Consider the following 21,701-nt stretch of genomic DNA (forward strand, 5'->3'; position numbering starts at 1 on the left):
AACTTTTCGAAGATGCTCATCAGGTGTCTGAGACAGATGCGCTCCTGTCTTTATATGTGCGCTCTCGGAAAGTTTCGCCTCTGAGCTCTGCACGCCACCTAGGTTTCCTGCAGCAAGAATCCCTCCCACCGAGATACTCCCAAACACTGGTACGTGTTTTCTCTTTACATCACTCTGTGGATGACAAGGAAAGTTTCACGCAATGTAAAGTCAGCTATAGGCCTGTCTGGCAAATTGCACGAGTACTATGACCTTGTATTTGTTTGCACGGCCATTAGGGTCAAAATAAAACCTCAAAATAGGGCCTCAATTAAAACTCAAATGACTGGATCTCTTCAGAATAAGACCTTCCTCAGAATAGTATGATGTTCATTACGAATCAGGTCGTTAAGCCGTATCTCTGATTGACTGAGTCGCCTAAACGCACTTCAAATGACCAGGGTAGCTATCTGTAATATCAAGTAATAGCCGCATGTTCACTGTTAAGGCTACATTATGTGGCTACAAAGAACAACAGTCATTTTCCATTTTGAGTACATGGCCTATTGACTGAACATATTACAAACCACCGAACGTGCATTATTTTATTGGCTCGATGTTACCGTTAATAAACAAATATGGTTACGTCTTTTAGGGTTTGATTTGTAGAGTCGGAGCCACACCTGGTGGTCAATAACAGGACTGCACGAGCGCAAAAGTCCAGCTCATCCAACGGTCGTGCGCGTTATTCGTGCGCGCGTGAGCCCGTGAGCGTAAAAAACAAGGAAAGAAATACTACTAATACTACTACTAATAAAGCAAAAAAGACAATTAGCTTCAGCTGTTTTGTCTTTAAAAATACGATAAACTCGGGTCGTTATAACTGCGTAATACACACAGTCATAAATTAAAACGTTGACTAAGGACAAAACTGAGCGTCGTAAACACTCCATTGTTGCAGATGTTGAAAATAACTGACAGAGCTTTGAACCAATCAGAATCGCAGCTGTCTTTATGTGCGCTGTCTGACCAATAGCTGATGAGGATTTGTTGTACCCAAGTTAGATAGATCCGGATAGGACTATATAAGCGTGGAGGAATACACAATCTTGGAATGTGCTGCAGACCTCAGAAGCCATTTTGAGATGATGTCCCTGTTGAGAAAACCTATGAAGATGCTGAAATCAACGAACATGGTTACATTTCTATCTGTTTCTCCCTCCGTCTCCTCTATTTCACCATGGCAGCTGTCAACCGACGGGACATTAGCAAAGCGGGGTATCAAGCTGTGCTCACAGAGTTAAAACGTCATTGATATGAAAGAGGAGAGTGTCTGTTTACTGTCTCTGTCGAGACATGTAACACCGTGAGTTTTTTCCAGTCTGAAATCTTCCAGCATCTCTCACAACCCAACGTCTCCTTGAGTGACTGAGTTAATTCACTCTTGTACCGGAGAGAAGGGAGGCAGATCCGTTTTCCAATGGCTTCTGTGAGCCTTGTTTCCAGTCCCCCAGCCCCTGTTCTTGACAAAAACATGACAGACTCTGAGCTTGCAGGGGATGAAAGGTCGAGTAACATTCTTATGCAATTCTTAATACGCTCATCTGTGCGTTTCGGTGCTGTGGGTCTACATGCTTGTGTTACTGTTTTCTCTTTTTTTTTTAAACCATGAATCGCAGGGTATAGAGTCCACGGTTTCCCCCCTCAAAATCTTTGCATGCCTCTTTGGTGAAATTGAATAACGCTGTCCAAATAGCCTAGTTTTCCCATCACCGTGTCGATAAGACTCATTCATGATCATTTCCATGCAAGATAGGAGACCTCATCGTTTGTGTTGTGGTACTGGGATGGATTCATGGCTTCATTGTTTCCCTCTGCAGGAGACTATGCAAATGACCATGATGGAAATGCTACGCCCATCCTCGTAGTACTCCCCCTACCGGACACCTGGTAGTACTGCTGAGACAGGGTTCACGCAGGGTTGACATTAGTGAGATTATGTGCTTCTGCTGGGTTTAGGCCATGTCTGTGGCCTTGTGATTGGTCTCTCCTGCTAACAGGGCAGCCAGACCACGTGAACGTAGAGGGACAAGAGTTTACTGGTGTCAAACCAAAGATTTCACCAGGTGATTTTACTGTCTTAACACAAGTTCAAGCAAAGAAGACACAGCTGGTGTGGTTGTTGGTTGGAACAAAAGCTGGTGTAGTCTCAGCTGTTGAACGCATGCCTGTCCCTGATTTACACCTTCAGCTTTAAGTTCAGCTTTAAGTTCTTAAATGGATCAGAAAAGTGATGTTGAATTCCAATAGGGACTTCAAGTATGATTATAAGTGCTCAATAGCAAAGTTGTGCTTTTATTGCACCTTGTAGTATTACTGTAATTATGGTATCATTGGAAAATACATGTTTCTATACAGTTGAAAAATTCTGCTGGGATGTTTGTACAGTATACCATCCTTGTGAACAGTGAAGCTGGTATCAAGTATTTGCCTACATTTGTAGGCAGTCTTCAGTAAGGTACATGATTATGGACAAATGTGAAAATAGGAAAGGGTAGTTTTATGCCAGTTTTCCCTAATCATATGCAACATATTTAAGTTGGCAAGTGTTTCATATTGAATCTTGAGGTCTCTGCTGCTTTAACTGGACTAAAAGTGAAGTTCAAGTACAGTATCGTGGCAGCTTTGGATGTGGAGGGTGTCAGGTTGAAGTCTGATCTGCACTGGTGTCAGAGGAACAGATAGCTAGTGTCTGTGAAAACAGACCTGGATCAGTGGGAGGACATTCTTTCCTATTTCATGGTGTTTTTGTTTCATGCTCCTACCTGCACTATATTTTTTAAAGCAGCTGACGTTACATGTTATGAAAAGAATATCAACATACCATTGTCATACTTTGATAAGAAATGGTTTCACTTGAACAACAATCTTTTAAGGATATACTTTAACAGGAAATACTTGCTCTGTATTGGCCATCTATTATAATACAGTATGTGTTAATCCAGGTGTAAATTAAAATTTGGATTATGTGTCATAAAAGTTTTTAGTGTTATAACCTAACTAAATTTTCCCTTACCATCCCCTTCTGAAACATGACTGATGATTATAAAAGCAGCATGTATGTGACGTACTTATCTCCAGCTCAGTCATGTTTCAGTAACAACTCATCTGGGGTCATGTGTGCTGCAGCAAACTAATAAAAAGAAAGCCCCAAATTCTTCCCAAATCATGCTTACGTACTGATCATAACAGTAATAGATGTTAGTGTCTTTAAACTTTAACTTCACTGTATTCCTTTGTCCAGCATTGGACACAATATTTGCAGTCCTTGTAATTATTCCTTTGGAGAGTTCCTGCAGGAGTGATCAGGCCTTTCAGCCAGATAGCTTTTGTTGAAATTCCATCAAAACGTATGCCATTTTGCTATTTACATAAGAATAGTTTACTTTTACTTAACTGTAATAGTGGACCTTTGTCATATAGATTTTTGACTAGTCAACAAATGTGTGCCTAAATCATACTTAACTGGTCTCTGACTCCAGGCTGTCATTCTATAAAGAAACTGAATAACCTTGCTTCTAGAAATCAGAGGTTTTCATAGATTTTTCTCAACCTGAGGTTGAATTTCATTTGGTTTTAAAAAATAACTACACACAGGAAATCAAAACTTAGCCTTGAATTATTGACAGGATGTTTTTAGTACAGGAAAAGCTTAGAGCGTATTGGACACTGCCTGGCATGATATTTGCTACTTTGCTCCAAATGATGGGGGAAAAAATTTAGCGGACAGTTTTAGTATAATTTAATTTTTGTTTCTTATGAAATTATTACAGGAGGGGATTCTGGATTATTTGCTCATCAGATGTTTTGCTCATGATGTGAAAAACATTTTAATTATGTCTGAGGCTGACAAAATATAGTATATAAACCCTTACACTTATATTGACTGTTTTTCCTCTTTTTAGAGAGGATGGCGAACTGGAAGATGGAGAAATAGATGATGAAGGGATTGGAATTGAAGAGGAAAACAAAGAGGCTACAGAGGTGAATGAAGACAAAGAGAAGGAAAAGGGAAAAGAAAAAGCTAAAGAGAAAGAGAAAGAAGAAAAGACTCACAGGCACTCCAGGAAAAGATACAAAAAGACCAAGGAGAAGAGGAGGTCTAAAAGGAGGAGGCGTGACAGACAGAAAGTAAGATGCTAGCATACTTGTTATTACAACATAATATCTCTTACTGCTACTGCAGTTAAGGCATGAATGTGAACTACTGAGACTAATCCAAAATTCACTTTAAAGGTGTGTTTTTCCTTTGTTCCCCCTGCCCTCTCCGCAGCACCACTCCCCCTCCAGCAGCTCCAGCTCGGACAGTTATGACTCTGACTTCGACCGACCAGAAAGGCCCAAAAACCGCAAGAGCCAGGGATCTAGCCGCGAGTCTGATGGCCAGTCCTCTCAAGTGAGTTCCTCACCGCTAGCATGCTGAAGCTTAATATTCATATAAGCATTATTTTGTGACATTTTTCTCTTTGACTGTTGACTTGCCAGCACGGACGGGATTCAAAGGGAGGCCATGGCAACTCACAGAAGTCCCCACCACACAAGAGCAGTGATTTTGACAAATACAGTGACTACAGTGATGACAAGTATGACTATGACGAAGAGGAGGATGATTACGAAGATGACATGTCCGAGTACCCGCCGTCAAAAGATTCAGCTTCCCTGAGTCAGGGAAAGGGACGCCATGCTAAAGACCAGATGAAGAGAGGAAACATGAGGGGGATGAAACAACAGCAGTGTATGAATGCTTGTCAAATTATATCAGATTATTCCTGTAGTAATTTATCTAGATTTACTGTGAATGATAAAAGATTTTATGTGATAGGAAGGGTCATAATCAAAGAGTCAACACAATTAGTAAATGTAATGTTGTGCATTGGTAAGGATGCACAACATTGACAACATCACTTCTTCCAAAATGTCATTTTCAGTTGGGCTGAGAGGAAGGGGCAGAGGGAGTGGACCAGGAAGAGGACGTGGGATGCTCAACAAAAACAAGAAGCTGAAGGGCAAACCATGGGGAGGACGTGGACGAGGTCAAGGAGGAGACCAGGGTATGGAAGACATGGCACTGGTAAGTATGGCCGTGAAAATTAAGTATCACAATGAACCACTAAATTGTGCTGTACAGATTGTACTGTACATTCACAAATTAGTTGGGGAAAAAGACAAAACTAAGACCACATCCTCTTGTTTATTTTGTGCCACAGGAAGGAAAAAATTCTTCCGGTTTTCAGAAGAAACGGCCAATTATGAGCAAGGAGTTTATCAATCAGCACACAGTTGAACACAATGGTAGATACATCTGCAAGTATTTCCTGGAGGGTCGATGCATCAAGGTATAGTAGCACTAGTGTTCTTTTGCTTGTTTTAACAATGTAAGCTTATTTACGCTGAAATATTTGAAAAAGATAATCACTTTCTTGTCTGAAAGATAAAATGGTTTTTTTTCGTCATACAGGGGGAGCAGTGCAAGTTTGAACATGAGCTCGTCGTACCAGATAAAAAAAGGGAGCTTTGTAAATTTTACCTCCAAGGATACTGCAGTAAAGGAGATAATTGCATTTACATGCACAATATCCTTCACTAATAACAGCAAGGGTTTTTAATCACATTTGTGTTATTGCATCGCATAATTAAATCAAATCTCATTACACCTTTCAATTAGTCCTGTTCCTTAACCTGTGATTTCACATGAATACCCATGCAAGTTCTTTCATACTGGAGCCAAATGTTATCAAGGGGACAACTGCAAATTCTCCCACGAGGCTTTGACCGATGTGACCAAAGAGTTGCTTGATAAGGTAAGATAAAAAGTGTTTTTGATTAGTAACACCTCTATGCCAAGAGATTCTCATCTCTAATGGTCAGACAATAAGACAATTGTCTTAATTCTGCTTTCTGACTCATTTATCAGATAATTAACACTGAAGAGGAGAACGCCCGTGAGGATGAGTTGGAGCTGGAGGATCTGAGAAAGCAGGGTATCGCCCCACTTCCAAAGCCTCCTCCTGGGGTGGGGTTGCTGCCCACTCCTGGCCAGAGCAGTCCTACAGATGGAGCGTCTGGCCAAGCAGGGAAGAAGATCCCCTCCCTGTTTGAAATCAAGGTTCAACCTACTGTAGACTTGGCACAAAAAATTGGCCTGAGGTAAGCAAAATAATCTGTAATCAAACTCTAAAGAGTGTTTGGCGCTCATCCTCAACCTAATTGCACACATTATTTTTCAGTGGATCCAACTTTTCCCAGAATCAAGGTGAAGGCACAAATCAGTTTAGTGGAGGCTCAGAGGACACGCAGAGTGGAGGCATGGTGCCTTCAGGCCCCTCTGCTCCTTCAATTCCTCCCCCTGGATCACCTGTTCCCATGTGTCACCCCACTGGACCATCCATGCCCCAGAGCCCCCCAGGACAGCTCCCACCACATGGATTTCCAATGCAGCCACCAATCCCCTCTGGTCAACCCCCACCCTTCCTTGGAAACCGACCTAATATCAGCCCCCAGATGAATATGCAGAGGCCTCCATTCCCTCCTATACCAGATCTGCAGATGTTGCAAAGTCTCTTCCCTTTTCCATCGTTGGGTCAGAACCCAGTAGATTTCTTCAGCAACTTTGTCCGAAACCAGGCCATGGGTCAACAAGGAGGTCAGTGTTTAATATTAATATGGTTGTCCAATAGATTAATTACCTTAACTGTTACTGAAATTGGCCTTTTGTTTTATTTTCAATGTGGTAGACCCTGGTCTGGGCTTCATACAGAACCTCCAGCAGCAGATGGGCGCAGAGTCACAGTTGCAGTCTTTACCACCAGCAGTACAGAAAGCCATCTTTTTACACCTGACACAGCAGCAACAGCAGCAGCAACAACAAAAAGACTCACATCCACAGGGGAATGAGCCACAGAGAGCAGAGGGCCAGGATGATAATAATGCAAACAGAGGTAAGTGTCCAGGGACAAGAAGCAGGTTTGCTAAATTATAAAAGGTAAACTAAAACCAAGTAAAACCCAGAACCTCCTCAGAAAAGGAGCATGGACTGAAGTAAAAAGACCTTTATTACCCAGGAAAATTCCAATCCAAATACCTCAGTAAACCTATTTTTTGAAACAAGCCCCAGGTGTGACAAGGTGTTGATACATACATTTATAAATGTGGTCTGAGAGAACAAACATTTAGATATGATTTCATCTTTTTTAGCAGATGAAACTACAAACTGGTACTCAAGCGATGAGGAGGATGGAAGCTGTGTTTCCTCCATCCTTAAATCTCTAAAGAAGCAGAATGAGATGCAGCAGTCTCAGTCCAAGCCCCTCCAGGTAGCTCCGGTGGCTCCAGTACTGGGTGACCCTCGGCTTGTGAAGGAGAGGGCCCTGCCAAGTGACCCCCGTGTGAAGGCAGACCCTCGTCAGCGACCCCCAGATATGAAAAAGGAGTCAGATGGAGCTGCAGACCCACGGCTTTCCAGAGACCCCAGGAAGATGAGACCAATGGAGCCAAGTTCATATCGCCAGCAGAGCCACCCTGTTCCTCAGAAACCTCCTACAGGCGATGAGGATGAGGAAGGAGAGAGGGAACTCAGGGACAAAGCTGTTCTCATCCCTCTAGATGCCAGCCCAGGTGTGGTGCTGCGGGACCCTCGTTGCCAGTTAAAGCAGTTTAGCCACATTCGCGTGGACATCCTGCTCCAGCGCCCAGCCTTCGCTCAGACAGTGGTGTGGGCCCCTGAGGACCTCATCCCTTCCCTTGTGCCCAAACAGGAACACTCCATCAATCTGCCCCTTCCACCCCTAATTGCAGATGCTCAGATGAACCGAACAAGCCTGCCTGACCACCCCCCCGTCTCCAGCCCTCCACCGACTGACCCCAGACTGGCAGCTGCACGTTTGAAGGAACGTATGAGTCGATTGCCCACTGGATCTCTAGAGTCTCGACCCTCCACTGAAAGACCTGCAGATCCGCGTCAGCAGAAGACTCTGGACCCCAGACTCAAGCGTACAGGAAGTCTGGACTCTAAGCTGCTGGGTCAGAAAGAGCCCTCCTCTGGGGGAGGAGTTGCGGACCCCAGGCTACAAAAGGCCAGTGCTAGCTCTTCACTTCAAGCTGCGCGAGCCAAGCCAGAGCCTGAGAGGCTGCCACCGTATGCCCCTCGTCTGGCCTCCTCTGGTGGAGGGCTAGAGAGTCCCACTACAATCCTTGGGGGCATCAGTCTGTACGATCCTCGTAATCAAACCGAGCAGGCTCAGAAGGAGCAAGCAGAGCCTCCTAAAAAGGTGGGGATTCTGAAACACCCAGATAAGAAAGACAATACTCCACCACCATCACTCTCACTAACCCAGCGAAGTGGCTCTTTCGAAGAGGCCAAAAGCACAGACGTAGCCTCAGATCAGCCTCCACCTTCCAGTTCTCCCACAGTGCCTCCTTCCTCACCTGTCAAACCCCCCGCAGTTCATAATCTCCCCATCCAGGCACTGGCCGGGCTGATCCGACCCCAGTACACTGACTCCAGACAGGCCAAACTTGGAGGACAGGGCTCTACAGGAGCACAAGAAGAGGCAGAGGAAAAGAAGGAGCAGGAGAAGGCCATGGAGGAAGAACCAAAACAGGACGATCCAGAGGAGGAGGTAGACGACAGGACACTTAAAGATGTGTTCAAGACTTTTGATCCCACTGCTTCCCCTTTCTGTCAGTAAATACTATTAATCTTTATTTAGCTTTACATGAACCTATTTATTTCTGTATATAAATTATCCTGTATAGAATCACATACTATCTAGTGCACCACACATTTGCCAGTATGGAGATGATGCTCGATATGTGCACAAACACAGCACAGTGTATAGTTCCTTTTAACATAATCATATAATGCTGAAATGTGTATTTTGAAAGTTTGTATGTTAAGGTGTTTTATCATTGTGTAATTTTGGTGTTCATTCTAAACAATCAGAAAAAAAAGGAAATTTTGTTAACTTGGATAGTTTTCACTGAGGACTGTCCCATATGCTGTTTACTAAACTCTGGGTTCATTCCAGGCATTACACCCCGTAGAACAGATCATTCACTCACTCTATATGCAGTCAGAGAGATAATGCGTAATCAATAAAGCAACAATTGTAAGAATCCCCTTGAGAATTTTTGTATTTACTTATTTATTTCAAGACACTTTTATATTATGAGATCTTTATGTTTATGCTCACTTTTATGATAAGGGATTTTTTCACAGTAAGTCAACAGATGTTTTTTTGAACAGTTAAATTTTTTACCACACACCCTGATGAGTTGTTGTGATTTGTCAACCACTGACATGATCAGGTCAGATTAACAAAACAGAATCCCTGCAGGTCCTTTTTACTGTACGTTTCCCAGAAAGGCACATGCAAGGTATGTGCTGATGTTGAGATACAGATGTTTGTTCATCAATTCTTTGCCTAAAATGCATACAATTAACTAGCTTGCAGGAATGTTTGTGCAATATGAGACAGTTCCCAGCTTAGCTGAGAAGAAATGTGTTGTTTTGTAACATGGCAGCCGTTTTCTGTTTTGTGGCCTAAATGCTTTGAGAATGTAACATTACTGTTGTAGGCTTTTCTAACTTGCTAACCAGTTATTAATGACATTTAGTGGAGTAAATTAATATTGGTTACTTGATTTGTCATTGTCATTCCTCAAAACACTCACAAGCTTGTAAATAGCAGGAACACTGTCTTTCTCTTATTTTCACCAGAATATGACATCAAGAAATAATTAATAAAGTGTAACAAACAAAGAGAGAAAATATTATCTTGGTCACATTGCAGATATATATGATACAAATATGACCTTGTTTCATGTTGAATTTTGTTGGAGTTGACTGTAGATGAACTCATATGGGGTTATGTGCGCTACAAAGGATGAATGTTGTAGGCTTAAGGTGGCATAGTGCTGGGCAGTTTGTATTATTTGACAGTTCTGTGTCTGTTAAGGTGAGCTATCCTTGTTTGAAACTAAGCTATGTACTTTTGTATTGCTTTCATAATTCACATTGTAAATGCCTATTTTGTATCACATGTACAGTCTGTGTTTGAGTTTCTTAATGAATAATGCTTTTTTCCCTCCTGTCAGTGTGGTGGTTATGGTTGTAATAATACTGTATGACATTTTAACAACAACATATGCCCGTCATATTTCAGTGATTTTATTATGAATATCTGAAATAAAGAGATAAAACACAAGGTATTTTATTTCAGAATCACACATCAAGTTGCAATGTCTCATTTTAGTGTGCATAAATGTAGAAACAAATCTCAGCTTCAATACAAAATATTTTACGTCATGCAGCTTGCTGTAATGCTCAAGTGCCCTTGAGCATGACAGTCTGTGAAAGCTCCCTCCAAGGGTTAAGTGGGTTTCACATCTTTATTATCATATCAAATAGAAAACAAGATGTGATCTGTGTTAGGCTTTTCTTGAGACCTAAACACTACTTGTGCTTTGAAGGGGTAGTGGTCACTTGTAGTGGTCTTGCACATTAACTGGGAGGGCAAGACTGGGTGCTGCAGGGTGGGATGAGGTCTTTCTCAAACCCAGCTCATCAGTCTCTGGGTTAGAGGTCTGCTGGGCTCGATGGATCTCCAGCTTCCTCCTCCACTGGAAACACAAGGCTGTAGCCTCTGCACCATCTGAATTTGGCTCAGGCTGCTTCAAACCCTAGAATAAGAGAGCTATTGTACAGTTTTAATCGCTCAGGAGACAATTCTCACAGGACATACGTTTACGTTTTTGATGTTAGATTTACTGTGATGCTGGCTGTCTCTGCAGCGTGGACCCCACGCAGGACCGTCTGGAGTAGATTTTGTGCGTTCTTTACCAGGATCTCATCAGATGATTTGCACCCAGGTGTTACAGCATTGACACTAAGTAAACATTAAGAAAAACTGTCTTATTACCTTTCTTTATTTTTTTTTTCTAGCTTAGTTTTCAGTGTCTGAAATGTCTAAACTCTTCTGACCTGGAGATGATGTTGAGCTGGTTGGTGATGGTGAGAATCTGCTCAACTATTAGGGAGAGCTCAACCCTACACTGTTTATCCAGGCAGTGGTTGGCAATAACTCTGATAAAGCGAGTTACTGACTGGCAGTTTGAAATCACATCTTTGGCTGCAGTGACAAATGTCGCTTTATTCTGAAAAAAAGGAATGATTGTTAATGAGGGTGTCTGCAAATATTAAGATCAAGGCAGTAAAGTGCCCTCTAGTGGTTATTACCGGTATTGGGCCTTTCTTCTTCAAGTACTGTGTCATGTAACATAGTGTGTCAGCCATCTTCCTGGTCACCTGGACAATTCTGTTATCCTTGGGATCCCAGCTGTCACTTTCTTGCTTTAGAAAAAGGGAGGTGTAGGTCAGCGAAGAAGCTTCTTTGTATGCAGTAGACCTGACACCATCCTGTAGAGAAAAATAGGTTTTAGGTGATTTATTGTGACATAAAGGAATCACTGAACTGTAACATCTTATTAATCATGAGATACCTACATCTTTTTCCATATTTCCAGGTCCATATTTGACCACAGCTGCCATGTTCATATTCGGTTTTGCAGCATCTACACACTCTGTGTTGCCTTTCTGCCAGGATGTCATTGTCGTGTCGGGAAATTCCACTTCTTTGACTTTAGATGGGATTGTAGCCAACACTTCTTCGATATCCTCAGGTGTTCTGCCCTGTAGACCAGCCCTCATATGCTCTTTAGCCTCTTGGTGAATCCCATCTTGCTTCCAGATCTCCTCCACCACATAATGAGCTTTGGCTGACCAGCACTGTATCTGCACCTCCAGACTGAGTGTGTCACAAATGTAGTGAGTCTCGACCATGAGCCTCGCCCTGCTGATTATATCTGAGATCTGGAAAGACAGGTGGTCGTTGATAGACCTCAGATTAGAACGGGCACGTGGATCGCGGATGTAGTTTAAGCAGTCCTCGACTCTTTTGGTCACAAGTTTTACATTTTCAAAAAGCCTTTGTGCTGCGTTTTCAAATTTCTGCTCTGCATCTTCTGTGTTCTCCCGAAAGTGTTCAGCAGCAAAATAAGCAATGCTGACAATATTTTGAAGTGCAGTTTCATAATCCTTATTTGCTTTGCTCAAATGACCAGAAAGCGCTCTAATTTTAATCAAAAGATGTCGCTGAAAGAATTCTGATTTTGCAAGTTGCATCACACTTGGCATTATGTCAAGCTCTTCGGCAGCTTTAAGATAAGCTTCAGTCAGTGTTTTTAGTTCATTCTGGTATCCTGTTAACTGTTTTGATTTGTAAGCACTTTTACAATTTAGGCTGGTTAGCCTCGCTGCCTCTTGGATTCGAAGCGAGTTCTCAGACAACACTGATAGCTGTTTCTGAGGGCTCAGCTGGTTCATTGCAGTTGATGTTCCCAAAATCTTATCAAGAGAATTGAGTAAAATCTGAATAGACAGGCCCCAGAGGATACAGAGTCCCTCTAGTTGATCTACTTGTCCTACCAATGAGGTGGAAAATCCCACCAGATACCTTGTGTTGTTCTGGGCTTTGTTGAGCTTGTTGTGTAAAATGCTGAATGTTTCTTGACTGTCACTTTGTGAGGTTAGATCAGAAGATGTCAAGAGCTGGACCACGTCAGCACATAAAGCCATCACTTCATTTAGTCGCTGTGTAACAGTGATTGCCATTGTTGGCAGAATTCCTTGCAGCTCAGTGTAAACAGCATGATACCAGGTTCCAGCTACTGGCAGTAAAACCTTTCGAGTGTTGTTAATAAGGTCAGAAAACTGTGTGCTATATTTGTAGATGCTCTCTGTGCTCATCGCTGAGCTCATCGCCGTCTCTTGAGCTGTCTGGACGAGCAGCGGAGTCAGCGACACCAGCTCTGCTCTAAAACTTTCCAATGTCTGACGATCAACCGCATCAACAATGGCCAAGGCTTCCTTTGCAGCTTGAGCATAACAGTTTGACAGCTCAAGAACACCATTGCATGCCTGGTTGAGTACTGTCACATCTTTCCCTTTAGTCACAGTCACAACTTCATACAAGAGGGGTAAAAGGTCAAATTCAAGAGGTTTGTGGATCAGTTTGGGCGCTTCGGAGACAGCTGGGATCTTTAAATCATCTCTGTCATATTTACGAGCCAGTTCTACTTCTATGGTTTCCTCATCTGAGCGCTCCTCCTCATGTTCGGTTTGGGAATCCCTCATAACGTTCAAAACAGGAGAAGCAGAGCCTCTTCTCATATGATCCAGGTTCAGTTCACAGGTGTCTTTGACTGGTAAACATGATTGTGAGATTTCAGGCTGACGTGCCCCCTCTCGCAGTGGGCTCAGGAGATGTGGGTGCTGTTGGCCGTCCAGTCCCTTTCGGAGCACTTTGAAATGCTGAATAGCCATGGAAACATTATCTGAAAAAGTAGTATATACCTCCACATTTAGACTGGAACCTAAAAGCATGTCTCTGACTGACTCCCCCACTTTGGTTTGAGATGGCTGAACCTGCTTCAGCAAGACCAGGAGGCCATTCCTGTAGATGGGGTTATCACTTCTGTCCAAGTGCCTCCTCACTGACTGAATCACCAGCTTCATGTGACAAATAAGGTTTGTTGCATGTTCATTGAACAGTTTATAGCTCTGCTCTCTGTACGCTGCGTCACACCCATGTCGGTCATTGACCATCTCATTAATAGCAACACTGGTGAACTCCCTTACATCCATTACATCACCGAGAGCGTCTTGAAGCTGAATATTCTCTTCCTCCCATTTTTGACACACCTCATGAAGCGTTTGAACAGTTTGGATTGAATTATCCGCCAGCTCCAGTGAAAGAGGTGCGATTCGAGCTCTGAGTCTTGTAAGGCATGCGTGTGAGTTTTCCACGTTCTCCAAACTCTTTGCATCAACAGCCACAGCTGAGATAAAATTTGCCACTTGGATTATTCTATCAGTGGAAGATATGAAATCCTCAACTAGTGGCTGAATAAAGTTCAGATCCATCTTTGTAGAAGAATGTGCAACTAGGATCGGTCTCATCACACTTAAAAGTTCCTCAACTGTTGAAGATGCTGTAAGAAATGTGTCCAAGACTTGATAAAGAACAGCAGTCATCAAAGCTTTGTCAAGCATTTGTATTTGCTGCACCAACAAAGTGCAGGTTTTCTCAAGGCTCTGCTCAGTAATATCAGGATCCTCTGAGGACTTTAAAATAAATTTTATGTCTGACCAGAACTGCAGGATGTGACGACAATGACCCACCACTCTTTGCTGAAACTCTCTACGAGAAGAGTTTGCCACAACCATACAGTGAAACACAAGATCTCTTATCATGCTGTCAAAGCCACTGCCTCGGATTGAAGAAGTGGAGGAACTGGTAAGTAGTTGCAACACACTGTTCCTCCTCCCTGTGTAATACCCACAAGGACCCAGTGATCCATTGTGACATTCACTTTTCAGGGTTATAATAATCTCACTCACTGTGCTCTGCACCTTGTCCAGAATGTACCTCTTGGCTTCCTGTGCCTGCTCGCTTGTAGGGTGTTTGATGGTTGTGCACATGGCCGTGTGCAGCATGGAGATGCACCTCCTCAGGGTCTCCAAGGAATCAAGAAGCTGTTTCGTTTGTCTGGGATCCTGTAAGGAATTTGCTCTCTCCACTGTCAGACTGTTGAGGAGAAGCAGAGCCTGAGAAAACACCTGGAAAGATTTGAGCAGAGACTTGATGTCTGAGGAAGAGACAAGCTCAGAGAGGCACTCCAAAACTCGATCAGCAGCAGCTACAATTCTCCTTACAGTAGCATCATCGTCCACTAACAGAACCTAAGATCAGAAAGACAGATGAGGTTACTTACTGCTGCTGAACAGTTTCTTATGCTTTTTTAGCCATACTAGCGGCATGGAACTGTGGAGGGCAATGTCAGCCTGTCAGTCGGTCGGTCAGGCCACCACTTTGCTACTGACTGAAATATCTCAACAACTACTGGATTGATTGCCATGATTTTGGAGATCCACAGACTTTTCCTTTATTGCCACCATGAGGTTGACATTTTTGGTTTTTAGTTAAATGTCTTGACAACTGTTGGATGGATTGACATGAAATTTGGTTAAGACATTCACGTCCCTGGAATTGTAATTCAGATAGCGCCAAGATCAGGTGAAAATTATAAGCTGTGCAATAATGAAAATAGCTGCAAAACTATGCAAAACTAAACTATATGATATTCCCATCAGCCTCAGCTATACTTTAGGTTTAGTGCTAATTAGCAAATGTTAGCATGCTAACACAGTAAACTAAGATGGAGAACATGGTAAACATTATACCTGCTAATCATCAGCATGTTAGCATTGTCACTGTGAGCATGTTAGCATGCTGACGTTAGCATTTAGCTCAAAGCACCACTGTGCCTAAATACAGCCTCATGTAGAGCTGCTAGTATGGCTGACTCTTAGTCTTGTATATATTTCACACATGTTGACTGGGCATAATAAATATTACCTAGTCATGCAATAATGTCACTGATCAAATTTAATGACTAAATGTAAAACCTAGAAATGAAAACTAGGTTTGTGTGCACATAAATTAAATAGTGATGAACTGAAAAAGTTCTACATTGTGGTGCACAGGTATTGTATATATAAAGTGACCTGTGTTGCAGTATGAGTTCATAATATTGTGAAAATAACAATTATGGGTAAAGACAGAAGTCCCAGATCATTTTGCAATCTCTTACTAAACCTTGGACAATGATGGGAAACAAAAAGTCTGCCTGTTCTGACTGTAAGAGCTATTGTTTGCGAAAAATGTTGAAATTTAACTTGCACAAATCGCTGTATTCAAATATGATACTCTAGTGTGCTGAAATAGTGTTGGCAGATAGAGAGCATTTCCCATAACCAAAGAGAAGAAAGAAGTCACCATGTGATGTTATGAGTGTAGAGCTTCTTATAAAGTTACAAAAGATTATGACAGTGTCTTGAGTAGTCTTGAGTAGCTGATGTAAACCCATTTCATAAATTACTAACAGTCTGTACACTGGCATGGCATTACAGATATCAGTCAGTAGCTAACACTGGAAAAAGTTCACTGTCCTCACAAATTAACAAAAGTTCATTTAAACAGTTTTTTTATGACACACTGGAAGTGTAGGCCAAGGATCTTGGTTTAGTAGCAGAGATATTTCAGGTGTAAAATGTAAAACAGCCAGCAGTTTGGCCTCTTGTGTTAAGTAGTATTCCCATTTAAGGAAACCTCTGGGAAAGTAAAAAGCAGATGTAGCTGTGGAAGATGAATCTATTGGAACCTGTCTGTGCTTTTAATCACAATCTGCAGCCATCCCTTCTCCCTATCTCTGTTTATTTTTAAAAGTGTAATATCTTAAATTGAATGGTATATTTAGTAACATACTTGCAACCACCTTTTAAACCAGGAGAAGAAAAATCATACTTTACTTTGACTACTCCCAGGAAGACATTTTGTGTAGCAGTGATGAGTTCTTCTCTGTGCTCGGTCAAACTGGGCTGGATGCTGAGTTTCTGGGCTGCCAGCAGCACATGTTGTCCAGACACAGTGACTGACTCCAACAGGGACGACACCTCCATGTGCAAAACTTCATCCTCTGTCTCACTTATTTGCCTGGAAGTAAAGAGCCTGGTGTTTATTTAATAATAAATCACACGTCAGTCTCTTATATAATTTTAATAAAGACATCACATGTTGGAATGTGACTTTTACAGACTTGTACCTGCGGTCTTGTTTGTTAAATTTCTATTCTTTACCTCAGCAAACTGTACATACCTGGAGGCCACTGCTGCCATATTCTCAGTAGCTTTAGCCACAGCCTGAGCTGCCCCCTCCAGCTGGCTGAACTGTTCAGGTTCCTCTGCACTGTCACACAGCAGCACCAAGTGGCATAAATGACTTGCAATTGGTGCAACCACCCGCTCCACCACCGCGGTCCTGATCAACCCATGATCCAATAAAGAGGACATAGTTAGCAGAGTGATTCTCTCTGGTCAAAAAAAAGTAAGCAGCTCCATTTGTTGTGGGGCTCCTGCTGTATTCAGTGAGGTAGCTGTATTAATAATTCATTGTGCTCTACAGAGGAGCTTGTGCTTGATTTCAGTGTTTCATAGCAACTGGGTCATCTGACCACACACACATAACCTCATCAGGTTTAAAGAGTGACTAGCTGCCTTTTGTTCTTGACATATTGTTGTGTATGCAAACCTGCAGTTGCACTGCTCCCGCAAGCAGAATGTACGTACTATATGCTGCAACTAAAGATTATCAATTACTCTATCGCTAATTATTTTGACTAATTGATTACTCGTTAGTCTTGCCTTGCTTTGCCAGTAAAGTCTTTTGATCCTGAAATCTTGCCACAACACTACTTGTCATTGAACAGTCAACACTATTTTTGTGACATCGTCATTGTGGGAATGGTTGAACTTCAAGACTGTTCATGTGTTCAGGGAAAGTGGACCGGCAAATGAAAGTGGGACCTTACAAAACATAAGGGCTTTAAGTAAATATAAATTGGCCAGTGTCACAGACATTGTACTTTAATAAAGCTGTGTTGTCTCTGATCACAGTTCACAGTAAGAATGCACAATATCATCTTTAATATCTTATATCATATTTTGAGCACTGTCCCACGTTTGCTTAAGGTGTAAGCAAAACTGGGACAATATTTTCAGGTAAGGTGGGAACCTTTCTGAAACATGTTTCATGCAGCATTCCAATGATACTACATTTTAATTCAATAATAGACTTAAAATATAACACAAAACACAAGTATTTTGTAATTAGATTGGTGGTTATATAATTTATATTAAAATGTTCTATGGTGTATTAACTATCAGCTGAACTATTTCATTAATTTAGTAGTTATAGGAAACTTAATGCCTAAAAGAGTTAATATATTGTCTTTACTGTAGATCAGTGTCCCACTTAAACAGACAAGCTGTACCACTAAACTTTAAAACCCTGATTGGGTTTGAGAGTCTATAACATTTAAATAGTAATCAGTCCCTTTCAAAACATGAGTTACATGAGACTGATAAGAAAGGTTGTACCATTTCACACAAAAACATGATTGGTGTGTGTGAATATTTGTTATTTACATTTACATTTTACATTCATTTGTTAAAAAGTGGCCCACTCTTGCTGAATCCACCCTCTGTAAAATGTACAATTTTGTACCTATAGTACAAAACCCACAGCTATTTAACATACAATGATATAACCCTCATATTTGAGAAGCTGGAACTAGAGAAAGTTTGGCATTTTTGCTTGATAAATGACAAACTGATAATGATTTTCAGTTGACTGACTAATCGTTTCAGCTCTACTGTATATAAGCAATGAAAAGAAGTTAGACCCTTCTAATTAATATGCTGTTTTTGCACAAGAAAACTTGACGTTTAAGCAAATATTACTCCAAATACGCCCTAAAGAGTTTTCAAAGAACTCTGAATTCCTGTTTTTGTCTGCACATTTAGAGGAAAGCAGCCAGCAGAGAGCACCACACGCCATCAAAAAGGAAGTAAACCAACCAACAACCACACTGGACTCATGTTGACAAAAACAGCATACACAGCCATGAAATTTCACTCTAAAATTTATCAACAGATAAATATACAGCTCAAACATGACTTTTAAACATCAACCATACAGCACACTATAATGGAAATGATATTCAGTGACAGTAGTAGTACTCAGAACAAAACCCCAAATAACGGTGTGATTAACGGTGACAACAAACATCCAAACAAAATATAACCATCACAGTTAAGATTTATCAAAAAATGTCAAGTGTCGGTTTCTCTGCATACAGGTATTTAACAGATGCAGAGGGAAGACGTGAACGTGTACAGTATATGCCGTCATGCCAGTGGAATTAAATGGTAAAAAAAAGTGTATCGGATCAATAAAAGATTCATACAACACAAAAGAGAGCCAAGCAATCACAGTGAGCCATAAAGTGTCTTAGCACTGAAGTCTTAGAGAAAAGTGTGAAACATGTTAAAATATTCTTCTGTTCTTTCCCATTGCACGTTTAAGTCTTCTGCAAAATCACCCAAACTTCATGAGACTGCAGGGTTTCATCCTAACATACTGAATATCTCTTTTAATATAATTATCACCCGACGGTCATTGATAAATTCTTCAAAACTGACATCAAAATATATTTTTTGGAGCATAATTTAAGTTTTTTTACCATGTTATTTTGTGATAAAGCTCTTCAAATGTATAAAATAGCTAATATTCTTACTTCTTTGGGGACTATTAATATAAAATCAAATTCACTGTGTTCAGCAAAATTTCATTCACAACCAAGCCTAGCTTTAAAAAGACTGTCAAGTACATGTGGGGTAACTTTGAGTACTGAGGAGCTGTGAACTTTAATAGTGGCAGATTTTCAGGGCACTGACATTCCTCCATGTTGACTTAAAATAAGCTTTTCCCAGGAGCCCCAAAGAGCTTGTTTATGTGTAGTGATTGAGTGGAGCACATTTCCACCTATTTTTAGGGTATTACTCATGCCATGGGCCCCTATAAATGACTGTAGGTGGACTCCCATTGCAGACTTTCATCTGGCCGTGGAGAGTAATGTATCTCATATTTCACGCTAAAACCCAATGCCTAATAACATAATAGTAAAATTAAATATGGTCTGTTTAGGTGAAGTCTGGAAAGGTTTTGGAAATAAATCATGATCAGGTCGTATGTCATGACGTATAGTGAATCATTTCCTACAGCATTTCAGTGACAATTTACAACAAAATCAACTAAGATATCTTCACTGGAAACTTTGGGGTCCATCTAAAAGTCAGCTGCATACCTGAGCAACAGTGCCTTGCAAAAGCAGCTTCAGATAATTCACTCTACTGCACATTGCACTTTTAAAGCGTTTGTTAATTCAAAGCATTGCAGAGAGTAAAGATTAAGATTTAAATCTGACAAAATCACTTATGTTACATCCACTTTTATCACCTACAAACAATTGGTTAAAAGCCAGACCATAACAAATGGAATGCTTATGGAAAGTCAAAGCTTGAAATGTGAAAGGCGGCTTTTATGGTCCTAATGACGTCAGAGAGCGCTTTTACTGGGCCTTTAGTGCTTCTGAGACACCTCTGACAACACCAGCAGATGACATGAGAACACAGCGTTTTAATAATTGTGTGTGTGGGTCTTACACACAGAATTAGCTCTGGCTGAATATCTGTAGGAGAGAGGGGCAGTCAGATGTGTAAAACAGATATTCATAAGCTGGAAATAGTAAAGAAAAGATACAATCTTTCACTCCCAGGAAGAACTAAATATACAAACGACTCCAATCACATACTATACAGGACATATCTTTGGCATAAAAAGTAAAGCTATGGAGCCAAGGCATTCATTCTTATCAAACATCAGTGCTTTTAGGAAAACATATTGTAGGTACAGTATGTTTATAATGGCCTTCAAAACCCCAACTCTTCTTGAAGCTCAGTTTTACACAATATGGCTTAAAGTGTATGTATAAAAATAAATTTGCTATGTAACACAGCCCTGAGGGTTTTGTTGTCCACCAGTATTCATGCCGTCTCCACATCCCCATACGGATGTGGGTCTCCATCAACAGCTCCGCTCCGCTGGCTGGGAGTTACCTCCTTTGAGATTAGCTGAATTCCACAGCAAGTGTCCTCTGGCAAGCCACAATGTCACCTCAGAAGCCTGTTTCCTGGACCCCCACCCACAAAAAAAAAAAAAATCAAGTCTCCAAAAAATATGGAGAATATTCTTCTCTTCCACATATGGAAGACTGAAGGGCCTGGTGCCACTGGGGCGGCTGGGCTGCGAGACCACGTGCTATTGGATCCTTCCCGACCCAATCCCTAATCTCATTGGCTCCTCTGGGACCCCCACCCCCCACCCCCCACTGCAACTCTCAGTGGTTCTTTTCCATCCAGTCCCAGCTTTCATCACTATCCTTCCTGTTCTTTTCAGCCTCAATGATCTCTCTGTAGCGCCGACGGAAGAATCCCATCTGTCAAAGAACGAGAGGAAGAAAAATTAGAGTGGTTAGTAAGGTGTATCAGTGGTCAGACCTGACTGCAGGAGTGAGACACCTGTGGTTTTCCATGTTTGAGCTCATTAAATACAAATCCCATTTACTTACATTAGTGCTGAACATTTACCCTTCTTAGGGTAGATTTTCCTTTCTTAAGGTGGTCATTTTTTTCAAACAAAACTTACTTGAGATAGCTAATGCATAGCTGTGACCTAGAGCCCGACCACTGGCTGATATTATCACCCCATATTAGTTCATCACAGATCATATCAGTATTGGCAAATATGTCACCCTTTAAGGGAATAGTTTGAAATGAAAATTTTATTATTCACTTTCTTGCAGAGAGTTAGATAAGAAGACACATAACACTCTCATGTCTGTACGGTAAATATGAAGCTACAGTTAGCAGCTGGTCAGCTGGTTAAAACATGATGTGGTGTTATGGGGGGTTGTGTGCAGGACTATTTCTCAGCTGAGCGCATATTGGCCAAGAAATAGTCTGGCATATAACCCGCCCTAAAACCACAACGTATCATTTTTACAACATTAAACAACAAAACAAAATATAACTTGTTAATCAGTGAGCTTTCGAGGTGCCTTTGGACAGCCAGGCTAGCTGCTTC

General features: G+C 41.4%; 3 protein-coding genes across 8 annotated transcripts in view; 1 reads left to right on the forward strand and 2 right to left on the reverse strand.

Moving 5' to 3' along the window:
* Nucleotides 1-26: 26 nt before the first annotated feature.
* LOC122884555 (zinc finger CCCH domain-containing protein 6) lies at nucleotides 27-10,266 on the forward strand. 4 transcript variants are annotated; one of them, XM_044214619.1, is made up of 12 exons: nucleotides 27-149; nucleotides 3,945-4,170; nucleotides 4,313-4,435; nucleotides 4,525-4,774; nucleotides 4,968-5,110; nucleotides 5,247-5,375; nucleotides 5,498-5,612; nucleotides 5,731-5,840; nucleotides 5,954-6,186; nucleotides 6,267-6,682; nucleotides 6,774-6,977; nucleotides 7,234-10,266. In XM_044214619.1, the coding sequence occupies exons 4-12, from the start codon at nucleotides 4,663-4,665 to the stop codon at nucleotides 8,724-8,726; spliced, it is 2,955 nt and encodes a 984-aa protein (XP_044070554.1). In that variant the 5' UTR covers nucleotides 27-149; nucleotides 3,945-4,170; nucleotides 4,313-4,435; nucleotides 4,525-4,662; the 3' UTR covers nucleotides 8,727-10,266. The 4 variants fall into 4 exon arrangements, with proteins under 4 accessions (XP_044070554.1, XP_044070551.1, XP_044070552.1 ...); XM_044214616.1 differs by lacking the exon at nucleotides 27-149 and adding an exon at nucleotides 1,086-1,545; XM_044214617.1 differs by lacking the exon at nucleotides 27-149 and adding an exon at nucleotides 1,086-1,545 and having other exon boundaries at nucleotides 7,237-10,266.
* LOC122884554 lies at nucleotides 10,229-17,131 on the reverse strand. 3 transcript variants are annotated; one of them, XM_044214613.1, is made up of 7 exons: nucleotides 16,815-17,131; nucleotides 16,469-16,652; nucleotides 11,543-14,839; nucleotides 11,276-11,455; nucleotides 11,021-11,193; nucleotides 10,808-10,925; nucleotides 10,229-10,719 (listed from the first exon to the last, which is right to left on the reverse strand). In XM_044214613.1, exons 1-7 carry the CDS (start codon nucleotides 17,006-17,008, stop codon nucleotides 10,519-10,521), a joined length of 4,347 nt encoding a protein of 1,448 aa, XP_044070548.1. In that variant the 5' UTR covers nucleotides 17,009-17,131; the 3' UTR covers nucleotides 10,229-10,518. The 3 variants fall into 3 exon arrangements, with proteins under 3 accessions (XP_044070548.1, XP_044070550.1, XP_044070549.1); XM_044214614.1 differs by having other exon boundaries at nucleotides 10,581-10,733; XM_044214615.1 differs by lacking the exon at nucleotides 16,815-17,131 and having other exon boundaries at nucleotides 11,543-14,684; nucleotides 16,469-16,555.
* A 1,490-nt stretch (nucleotides 17,132-18,621) lies between these two features.
* itga9 (integrin, alpha 9) overlaps nucleotides 18,622-21,701 on the reverse strand; it is a 52,219-nt gene continuing 49,139 nt past the window's right edge. The window contains exon 28 of the mRNA XM_044213226.1: nucleotides 18,622-21,054. Within this exon, the coding sequence (XP_044069161.1) occupies nucleotides 20,956-21,054 (99 nt within the window). The 3' untranslated portion in view covers nucleotides 18,622-20,955. The remainder of the gene's footprint in view (nucleotides 21,055-21,701) is intronic.

Source organism: Siniperca chuatsi, linkage group LG11 (assembly GCF_020085105.1).
Source record: "Siniperca chuatsi isolate FFG_IHB_CAS linkage group LG11, ASM2008510v1, whole genome shotgun sequence".
NCBI lineage: Eukaryota > Metazoa > Chordata > Actinopteri > Centrarchiformes > Sinipercidae > Siniperca > Siniperca chuatsi.

Coding starts and splice junctions, on each gene's coding strand:
- LOC122884555 (XM_044214616.1), top strand. CDS start 1,460: ATGGCTTCTGTGAGCCTTGTTTCCAGTCCCCCAGCCCCTGTTCTTGAC. Junction 4,775..4,967: donor GGGGATGAAACAACAGCAGT/GTATGAATGCTT, acceptor TGTCATTTTCAG/TTGGGCTGAGAGGAAGGGGC. Junction 6,187..6,266: donor GCACAAAAAATTGGCCTGAG/GTAAGCAAAATA, acceptor ATTATTTTTCAG/TGGATCCAACTTTTCCCAGA.
- LOC122884554 (XM_044214613.1), bottom strand. CDS start 17,008: ATGTCCTCTTTATTGGATCATGGGTTGATCAGGACCGCGGTGGTGGAG. Junction 16,653..16,814: donor ATGGCAGCAGTGGCCTCCAG/GTATGTACAGTT, acceptor CTTTACTTCCAG/GCAAATAAGTGAGACAGAGG. Junction 10,720..10,807: donor CAGAGACAGCCAGCATCACA/GTAAATCTAACA, acceptor CTCTTATTCTAG/GGTTTGAAGCAGCCTGAGCC.